Genomic DNA, 10,769 nt, shown 5'->3' with positions numbered 1-10,769 from the left:
TTGAAGGATCCTGTATCATTGCTAGACAATGGTGCCCAACTTGGAATGTCCACATGGTTCGTCACCCTGTCAGCAGCTGACATACAGTGGTCGGAAGTCATCCAGAGTATAGCTCATCAATGTGGATAAAAGCTGACATGCGTCAATGACCCTATCGCTTTAGCAGAGGTCTGCTCTCTATGAGTCCTTTTCTAGTTTATTTTTATCATGCAGTATATTGGGATTACTAATAATACAATTATTAATCCAATATAATTATTTTATTTTAAATTGAACTGTCTGTATTGTGATTCTGAGAATGTAAATATCTTCCTCTAATTGAGACATTGAATTTATAAGACTGATTGTTTATCCTGTGCAATTATGTATGAGGTTTTTCTTTCACTTTGAATTCACCAGTAAAAATATCACCGGCTAGAAATCCAGTGTTATAAATTCAATGTCCATAAAGAGTCTTATTCTAATGAGATTATATTTCTTCCATAATATGCCACCTCAGAGAGGCTTTTATTTTTTAATACATTTTTAAAAGAGACTGGTAAGACTTTTAATACATAAACATTATTAAGCGGTCTTATAATTTACTCCATTTATTTACACACAGTTAATTAGCCATGATCCTTCCCTACAGCGGTTTATAAATAAATGCACGCAGTTATATTGTTTAAGGCTTTTATTGTGATAACCGGAAGTTCCGAGAGTGTGTAACATTGACTCCAGCTAGAAGTGTTGTCATCAGTCGGTTATCTAGCGTGACTCGTTTGATGGTTTACAATCATTTCATGCACTGTTTTAACACACGGAGCACGGACCTGATGCATTAACGGACTTATTGCCACTTCGTCGCGATAAATTATTTTGAAAGCGACTCCTTTTACCCGAGTGAACAATCTATGCAGAGGTTGGTCAACATGTCCATTGTCTGTCGTTAGCTAGTCGAGTTAGCGAGGGTTATCCACAGTTGAAAGGGGGTCTTGTAGAAATCTGACGAGTTTCTTACCTGCTCTAATGATATATTTTTTAAATTCAGGTCATTATAAGCTACTTGTTAAGATAAATGATGCGGTGAAACCGGATGTCGCCGATAGCTGGCTGTCGACGGTCCTCTCCAGAGGTGGAGGTGGTCGTTGACCAGCTTGGTGGTGACCGCGCTCTGTCACGATTAAAACAACTTGTTTCCAGGTCAGGTTCTGCCTGATCTGCTCACCTTGTCTACTCAGGGTGGTGTATTTGTTCCTTCACTGCATTAAAGAGTTATGTACTGTGACAGGTTTGTGAGGTCATCAACTGAAAACAGTGAATATGAGACAACAGATATACAAAATTAGCCCTTAAGCTAATGCTACTGCGTTAGCTGCTCTTTTCACATTGAATTATAAAACGTTTAGGAAACTTAGTGGCAAATTTCCATCAGATTATCAGACTTATGGCAGTGGGAACGCTGGTCTTCTCATTTAGTGGCATCCACAGCACCTCCCGCCCACTGTTTGGCTGTCCTTGAGCAGGACGGTGGATGTCCTCAAGGGTGGAGGCTCAAGAAACGATCCACACCCTTTAACTTGTTTACATTGTGTACCACTACAAACACAGACTTCCATGTGCTTCACTGGGATTTTGTGTCATAGACCATCATAAATGTTTTTAATTGTGAAGATCAAGGAAGGTGATGCATTATTTTCAGTTTTGTTTTATCTACAAATAGTCATCTTAAAAGTGTTGTGCTTTAAATTCAATTATTTGTCAAAACATGGTTCACTGCAATCACAGCTGCAAGTCTTTTGGGGTATGTCTTTACCTGCTTTCCTTATCTAGAGAATGAAACCTTTGTCCATTCTTCTTTACAAAATAGCTCAAACTCAATCAGATTTGAAGGAGAACATCCGTTTCCAAATCTTGGCAGAGAATGCCAATTTCATTTAGCTCTGGACTTTGATATGGCCATGCTAAGACATTCAAATGCTTTCATCTAAACCTGTCTATTGTATCTCTGGCTTTATTGTTAATGTCTTTCTGAAGTTTCAGATCGTTTGCAGTCTCCAAAAGATTTTCTTCACGGATTGCCCACCTTGAACATTTTATTGCCGTCTTTCAACCATGGCTTGCTTCTTGTCACTCTTCTGTAAATGCCAGACTTTGGAGTGTTTAACTACCTGTTGACTTCTTCTCCCACCTTATCTATGGATCTCTTCAGCTCTTCTAGAGTTACTACGTCTTGGCTGCTTCTCTGATTAATGCTCTCCTTTCTTGGCCTGTCAGTTTAAATTGATGTTTACGTCTTGCCAGGCTTGCAGTTGTGCCATACATGTTGTTTCCAGCGTTATCTCTAACCTGCTCTGTCTGCTGTGTTCTTTTGTTTTCAGCATGCTGTTTTTTCACTCATGTCCTCTAATTCTTTCGAGAAGAACTTTACAATACTACAATAAGTTTACTTCCAGGAGTATCCTATTTAATTATTAGGTGACTTCTAAAATCAGTGGGTTGGTTGGGGCTGAATTCATTTACAACCCACACTTTCTTTTTCTATGTTTATATTTAAAAGGTTTTCATTAAGAGCGAAGTCAAATTCCTTGTTTTGTGCACAAACTTGGCCAATAAAGCAGATTCTGATTCTAATCCTTTTCAGATATTTGTTTGTAAAGATGTTGAAAACCATGTATACATTTCCTTCCATTTCACAATTATGAGCTACTTCACATAAAATGCCAATAGACTTTGTGGCAGCAAGATGACAAATTGTATAAACAAAAATTAAACAGGTACGTTTCAACAGTTTGTCAGCTGCTCTACCAGAGAAAACAAAACATTGGATTTGTTTTATGCAAATGTCAAGGACTCATACATCTCTACAGCAAGACCTCCTCTAGGCAAATCAGATCACAATCTTGTTTTTCTCTGCTCGAAATATAAGCCCCTTATTCAGAGGCAACCTGTAATAAAGAGGACTGTGAGAAAATGGTCACAGGAAGCTGAAGAAGCTCTGCAAGGTTGCTTTGAGGCTACAGACTGGGACCCACTGTGCCAGCCATATGGAGAGGACATTAATGCCATGACTGAATGTGTAACCGACTATATAAACTTCTGTGTTTATAACCTCATCCCCACCAGAACCATCAGATGCTTCCCCAATAACAAACCTTGGATCACCAGTGACCTGAAGGACCTGCTTAACAAGAAAAAAAGAGCCTTCAGAGAGGAAGACAGAGAATTATTGAGGAGTTTACAGAAGAAACTTAAAGTCAAGATAAGACACTGCAAGGAGGTGTACAAGAAGAAGCTGGAGAGCAAGCTCCAGCAAAACAATATCAGAGATGTGTGGACAGGGATGAAGAAGATCACGGGCTTCAGGCACAGGGATGATCGGACCGATGGAGGTCTGGACAGAGCCAATGAACTGAACACATTCTTCAATAGGTTCAGTTCAGAAACAAGCTTCGCATCCTCCTCTCCTGCTCACAGCCAAACAGACATTCCACATTCCTTTGACCCACAGCTGTCCAGTAACACCTCACATTTTTTATCTTCCACCTCAGCCCTAGACCTTTCTGCTTCTACATGTTTACCTTCAACCATATCAGAAGATGCTGATGCTTCCTTTGCTTCCCCCTTCTACCTGTGTGTCTCAAGAAGTCAGTTGAAGATGCAACTGGAGAGACTGAATCGGAATAAGGCTGCAGGTCCAGATCATGTCAGCCCTAGAGTCCTGAAGGCCTGTGCAGAGCAGCTCTGTAGGATTCTGCAGCACCTCTTCAACCTTAGCCTGGCCCAGAAGAAGGTTCCGGTGTTGTGGAAGACCTCCTGTCTTGTTCCGGTACCAAAGAAAACTCACCCATCAGTCCTCAATGACTATAGACCTGTTGCCCTGACATCTCACATCATGAAGGTCCTAGAGAGACTCCTGTTGGCCCAGCTGAGTAAGCAAACAATAAACTATCAGGACCCCTTTCAGTTTGCTTATTGCTGTGGAGTTGGAGTTGAAGATGCCATCATACACCTGCTTCAACAAACCCACTGTCATCTGGACAAAGCCAGTAGCACTGTGAGGATCATGTTCTTTGATTTCTCCAGTGCATTTAATACAATCCAACCTGATTTGCTTTGTCAGAAACTCCAGAAGACTCAGGTGGAGGCCTCAACAATCTCCTGAATCAAAGACTACCTGACAAACAGACCACAGTTTGTGAGACTGAAGGGTTGTGAGTCTAACCAGGTAGTCAGCAGCACAGGAGCACCACAGGGGACTGTACTCTCACCATTCCTTTTCACTCTGTGCACCTTAGACTTCCAGTACAAGACAGACTCCTGTCATCTGCAGAAATACTCGGATGATTCTGCAGCCGTGGGGTGGATCAGAGATGGACAAGAAGCTGAGTACAGGATGGTGGTGGACAGCTTTGTGGCATGGTGTGGAAACAATCATCTCATTTTGAATGTGACTAAAACAAAGGAGATGATTGTAGATTTTAAGAGAAACAGAAATAAGTCAAAAACTATTTCTATCATGGGAGAAGAAGTGGAGGTGGTGGAGGAGTATAAATACCTCGGTGTTCACCTGGACAACAGGCTAGAATGGAGATGTAACTGTGAAGCCATCTACAAGAAGGGACAGAGCAGACTGTACTTCTTGAGGAAGCTTAGGTCCTTTGGTGTTTGCAGCAAGATGCTGCATATCTTCTATAAGTCTGTTGTGGAGAGTGTGATCTCTTCTACCATCATCTGCTGGGGAAGCAGCATCAGAGCCAAGGACTTAAAAAAGCTCAACAAGCTGATAAAGAAGGCTGGTTCTGTTCTGGGGACTCCTCTGGAACCTCTGGAGATCATTGTGGAAAGACGGATTCTTCATAAAATGGAGAACATTATGGAGAACCCTGAGCATCCTCTTCATGAGACTGTCCTACAACAACAGAGTGTCTTCAGTCAGATGCTTCTTCAGATTTTCTGTAAGATCGAGCGCTACAGAAGATCCTTCCTGCCCACAGCCATCAGCATCTACAACGGCTCTTTGAGGAAACCTACATAATATGAGCTACAACAAACATTTAATTTCCCTTTGGGATTAATAAAGTATTTTTGAATTGAATTGAATGAATATTTTTGCAAGGCACTATATGCTGTCTGGCTATATTACAATATCAATACTAAAAACCTAGTTTGTCTCATTTATTTTACTTGATTCTGGTTAAAAATGGACATCATAAATTCATTAATATGATCCTAAACATGATGTCAGGAGTCTGCAGTAAAGACACGCAGTTACTTCAGTTAATTGGGATGAACTAACCCTGTGCTTGCCCTTGCTATGATGGTGCTTTTTCACAATGGATTGTCTCGTTAGACCAGACATTAACGTGGGTGAGTCAGAATTATGGATTCATTCAGATCCGCTTATATATTCATAGAAGGTTTTTGTTTTATCCATATTCCCTAAGGCGTGTCAGCGTAAATCTTTTCTTGAAGGACCACCTGATAGCCTGGTGTGGTTTCACACCTACCAAGGTGCTGCCACCTCGGTCTTTTACGCTTGTCTTCACAGCTTAAATAAGGATGAAAAACATCTCTCATTTTTGTATTGTTTAATTAAGCTCCTGTTGTGTTGATACTTGCCCTATATTGCAGTAATAACCAATATATTTAAGTACATCATTGTTATGTAGTTGTCTACACTGATAAGATAAATATAGACAGGGCTATCACTTATCAAAACCTCTGTTATTGTATATATACTCACCAAGTAATATATCTGAATAGACTAAGAGAAAAAGAGGATATATTTGCACAAGCCATCCTCTCATTGATTCACAAAACTCAAGGCTAGTTTTTTTTATTTGATATGCCTGTGAGTGGAAATAAAGTAATTTCTAAATACGTATCTATCTTCTCTCATACACTACATCACCTATGATCCCTGAGATCAACCTGATACAACACCTTTGGATTAAATGACAGGGGAGACTGTGAGCCAGGCCTTCTTGTCCAACATGAATGTTCTCCTGGAAAGATGTTCAGATCTTCCCATAAATACACTCCGAAGCCTTGTGGGATGCCTTCCCAGAGCAGCTGCAAAGGGTGGGCAAATGTCACATTAATGCCTATGTATAAAAAATGGGATGTCATTAGGTCAATGTGTGGACAAGGTGACCCAATATTTGTAGCAACATACTTTATGTTATTTTATTGACACCTTACTTTAAAACATCTACTTGGACAGTGTTAAAAAAAAAGTTTGGAAAATTATTGTAAACCAGTAAATAAAACAGTTAAATATATTGTTCTCCTTTTTTCTAGGTCTACAACTATACCAGAGAAAATTACAAATGGTTAATTTTCCATTTTCAACCCTTTACAGAGTCTTGACCATATGTAAACAGGAGGAAGTTTAAGTAGAAAAATGTCTTATTGTACAACGGAAAAACATTAATGCAATGAAATGATATGGTTTCCAATTCTGTCATAGTAAAACATGGACTTCTCTTTTGTTAGATTGTATATTTAAGAGATGGGTTCGGAGAACTCAGACCACTTTGGACCAGCGGTTGTCCTTGTCGACGAAGATGAGCAAGAAGTAGGTGGCCTGATCAACTCCGACGGGGAGGAAATGGAGTTCTCCGAAACCAGTACGTAAATAAAAAAGTTAAGTTGATTGTAGAAAGTTTGTTTGTAAATTCATGTTCGTAAATTTATGTTTTTCTTATTTCTTATATTTGAAAGACGAGAAAGTGAAACCTGGCTTCTTTTTCTTTAGAAGAACCTGACTAGAAAAAATTCAGCATGTAGCTTTAGTAGGAGATTCATTTACAGTAGAAACAACACAGCAGACTCTTAACAAAACTTGACTCTCATTATTTGATTTTTAAACAAGTAGAGGATCTACATGATTGGTCGCTTTCAGTAGCTGAGCATATACTTTACTAACATTACTTTAAAATAACTGAATGTAAACTGATGGCAAGTCTGCTGTTAAGTTTGTTTTGTTCTCATCAGGGTGGTGTGTGTGTATGTATTCCTGATTATCTTTTGCAATTTTTAATGTATTAACGTCTGCATCATGACTCACTGAAAGGCTGACCGTTCTGTTATTTAATTTGTGTTCACACAGGAGTAAAAGCCATCTCAGGCACTGTACCTGCAGAGGCTCCCTCCAACAAACCGGTTCAGAGTGAGAATGAAAAACTACCTTCCCTCCACAGCTGCTCGGTGTGTGGGAAAGACTTCCCCTATGCCTCTAAGCTTCAGCGGCATCTGCGTACTCACTCAGGAGAGAGGCCTTTCCCCTGCTCTATGTGTGAAAAGAGATTTCCAGAGAAGGGGCTTCTCATGATTCACCAAAGGGTCCACACCGGCGAAAAGCCGTACCCGTGTACTTTCTGCGAGAAGAAGTTCGCCAGTCAGGGGGAGCTGCGTCTACACCGGCGGACTCACACGGGCGAGAGGCCCTATCATTGCTCCATCTGTCTGAAGAACTTCTCTCGGCACTGGCACTTGAAAACGCACCTGGAGGCGATGCACTGCGAGGTTGTTGCAGGCTTCACAAGGAAGAAGTTTCCCTGTTCAGACTGTGAGAAAAGCTGTAACTCGGCAGCCGAGCTGAGGGACCATCAGAGAACTCACACCGGCGAGAGGCCCTTCAAATGCTCATTCTGCGACAAACGATTCGCCTTGTCAGGAACACTTGTGAGACACGAGCGCCTCCATACTGGTATTACCCCCTACCACTGCTCCGACTGTGGCAAGACCTTCGCCCAGCAGTGGACGCTCACTACGCACATGAGGACTCACACAGGGGAAAAGCCGTACAGCTGCACTCAGTGTGATAAATCATTTGTTGCTCCTGGGGAGCTTCGGAGACACACCCGGATCCACACTGGAGAAAAGCCGTACACCTGCAGCGACTGCGGACGACATTTCTCGTTGGCAGGAACTCTGAGAAATCACAGGCGGTCGTGTACGCACAGCAAGAGCGACTCTGTTACTGATGTCACCGCAGATGTGACACAAGCTTCAGCAGATGAATCTTCCCAGGAGGGCCAGGCCAGCTGCATCAGCTGTGAGGTAACAACATACACATAAGTATCATTTTACAGCTCGTTTTTTGTTTCTCACTCAGTTTGTTTTTATGAAACTGTATTAAAAGGTGCCTGAAAGCCAGACCCCTCCAAATGCAGCTGAGCCGCTTTCCTCACAGCCTCCTAACTGTGTCACATCACCTCAGCTAGAAGTTACTCCGAGGGATAGAGAAGAGCCTTCAGGGGACCACATTTCAACTCCCCACATGAATGTAATAGTGAAAGAAGAAGAAGAAGAGGAACCCTTATACGGTACTTAAAAGCATTCCAGATTTTCATCTCATTCTTAACTTTATTAGAAGAACATATAACTCTAGTGTTAATATGTAATGATTATGTGGGTGATTTGCTTATTCTGATAGAGGAAACTCCAGACCAGGCATCGGATGGGGAGAGCTATGAGACTCCAGAGGAAAATGAAGAGCGTATTCAGCAAAGCAACACAGAGATTAGGATTACAGTAAAGGAAGAAAAGGAGAGGCCAGTAGGCGGTAAGGAAACAGTCTGACACCACCCCTAATGTCACTCTACACAAAAACAATGCTAGAGATGCACACATTAGGCCTATTTCATCTCTGAGGTCTGTCCTGCCAATTTTTTTTCTAAAGACTCTGACACATACTGTAAAGGGTAATTGGTGTAAAGTTGGTTTTTAATGTAACAGTTGAATGTAAAAGAGAGTGAAAATATCACAAGATTATCCCTGTTAATCGATTAGTGAATACTGTGCCCTGCAATATGATTCACAGTCTGTCACAGTACAAACAGAAACTCAATAAAACCTAACTGTGAAGTTATTACACACTGCAGAATAACCTTTGAAGGCACTTCGGGGGAATAGATTTTATTTATGGCTATAAGATAAAAGGGGGCTGGATATGAATGCATGTCACAGTTCAGAGATTTTTATCTTTAAATCAACAAAAAAGTATTAAAAAAAGCCTTACCAAAAAATCCCACGACTCCCCTGCAATACCTCCACAGACCCACTAGGGGTCGGAACCCAATCATTGAAGTGATTGAATTAGAGTATCAGAGGTTATTTTATTTAAATCAAATCAATTCAAAACGTGTCGCTCATATATTTCATTGATTCATCACACATAAAGTTATATATCTCAAGCATTTATGCCTTACACCCATTGAAGACACAAAATTTCTTAGAAATTTGAGTATTATATAAGGCCAAAAATTATTTTTAACACAGAAATGTCAAATTTTGTGAAAAAATATCAATGGGTGTGACAACGTTTTTCATGGCATGTGCCCCTGAGCTTTCTAAGAGTTTTACTAAACTCAAAGGCTGATCGGCAGATATGTTATGCCTATTTTTATCTTTTTTTCTATCTTTGTTTGAGCAAGCACAAAAAATGTTGTTCTGTTCTCTCACTGTATCATGCTTTTAAACCTTTTCCATCCAAATTGTCTACAGAAAATCCTGATACTGATGAAGACAGTGAAAAACACGGGCTTCAAACATCACCTGCAGAAAAACAGAGTAGAAACAATTCAAAGAAGAGTTCCTACTGCTGTGGGCTCTGTGGAAGAGACTGCCACAAGATGTCAGCGCTTCAGATCCACATGCGAATTCACTCAGGTGAAAAACCCTACCAATGCTCCCTCTGTGGGAAACAGTTTACTCAGAAAGGCCAACTAAAAGGTCACTTTAAAGTCCACACAGGTGAAAAGCCATATTCCTGTCCAGACTGCGGCAAGAGCTTCGCCCACTCGGGTGCCATGAACAGACACAGGCTCACCCACACAGGCGAGAAGCCTTACCACTGCTCCGTGTGCGACCGGAGCTTCAATCAGTCCGGCCGATTGAGGGAACACGAAAAAATTCATTTGGGGGAGAAGTTCGACTGCCCTGAGTGTGACAAGAGTTTCACACGTGCTTCAAGCCTCAAAAATCATGTCAGGCTCCACACCGGTGAGAGGCCGTACAGCTGCGACATCTGCGGGAGAGGCTTTAGTCGCTCACAGAGCCTCAGGCTCCACAGGAGGAAACACTTTGAGACAGAGAAAGCGTCTCCAACCACTCTGACGAATGAAGACTTCTACGAGAGTGACAATAACTCCCCGATTAATATGTGCATAATAGAGAAAAATGACTGATCTATTTATTTAACCAGATATGTATTAGTAGTGTTAGTAGAAGATTAAAGGTCTGTAAAATAAACGGAGAAAGTGGAAAGTAGGCACGTACCTCTGTGAATTCATTGTTACCTATCTGTGATGCTTCTATGTAAAACATTTATCTCTGTGAAGTGTGCAAACAGCTTAATGAGTAGAAACACGCCTGAGGTATGTACCACAAAGCAGGATTAGTAACGGTAACTTCAAGCTAGGTTTGCGATTTTCCTTTTTTTGAAGAATCACAAACCTGGTTCATTTCTTACCCGGGGTTCATCATCTTGGGAAATTTACACTGAAGCAGATTAAATTTGATTTACTGATCCACACTCATGAATCCAGTCAGTGTGTTTTAAAAAAATTTTTTAAAAGGTGGCGGGTTTCTTGCACCATTAAACTAGACCGTCATTAAGAAAAGCCTTCATAACAGGTATGTCAGTAGAATCTTTGCTTATTGGCTCTAAGTTAGTTACTTGTTTCCCCGAAAGAAAGAAATTCCTGAAGCTGAAGACTAAAAATCAGATGTTTATAATAGTTCTGATCTATAAAAAAATTCTCCCCATTTATCTGTAATTA

At 40.8% G+C, this 10,769-nt stretch overlaps 1 protein-coding gene across 3 annotated transcripts; it reads left to right on the top strand.

The window, feature by feature from the left end:
* The first annotated feature begins 682 nt into the window (after positions 1-682).
* On the top strand, positions 683-10,257 carry LOC124868661 (zinc finger protein 250-like). Of its 3 annotated transcripts, XM_047366151.1 has the most exons (7): positions 683-901; positions 6,478-6,611; positions 7,094-8,046; positions 8,129-8,312; positions 8,423-8,551; positions 9,493-9,657; positions 9,733-10,257. In XM_047366151.1, exons 2-7 carry the CDS (start codon positions 6,494-6,496, stop codon positions 10,173-10,175), a joined length of 1,992 nt encoding a protein of 663 aa, XP_047222107.1. In that variant the 5' UTR covers positions 683-901; positions 6,478-6,493; the 3' UTR covers positions 10,176-10,257. The 3 variants fall into 3 exon arrangements, with proteins under 3 accessions (XP_047222107.1, XP_047222105.1, XP_047222106.1); XM_047366149.1 differs by having other exon boundaries at positions 684-901; positions 9,493-10,257; XM_047366150.1 differs by lacking the exon at positions 683-901 and adding an exon at positions 5,119-6,063 and having other exon boundaries at positions 9,493-10,257.
* Positions 10,258-10,769: the final 512 nt, after the last annotated feature.

The sequence above is a fragment of the Girardinichthys multiradiatus genome, chromosome 5 (assembly GCF_021462225.1).
Source record: "Girardinichthys multiradiatus isolate DD_20200921_A chromosome 5, DD_fGirMul_XY1, whole genome shotgun sequence".
In the NCBI taxonomy this organism is placed as follows: domain Eukaryota; kingdom Metazoa; phylum Chordata; class Actinopteri; order Cyprinodontiformes; family Goodeidae; genus Girardinichthys; species Girardinichthys multiradiatus.
This window is presented reverse-complemented; position numbering and strand designations above follow the sequence as displayed.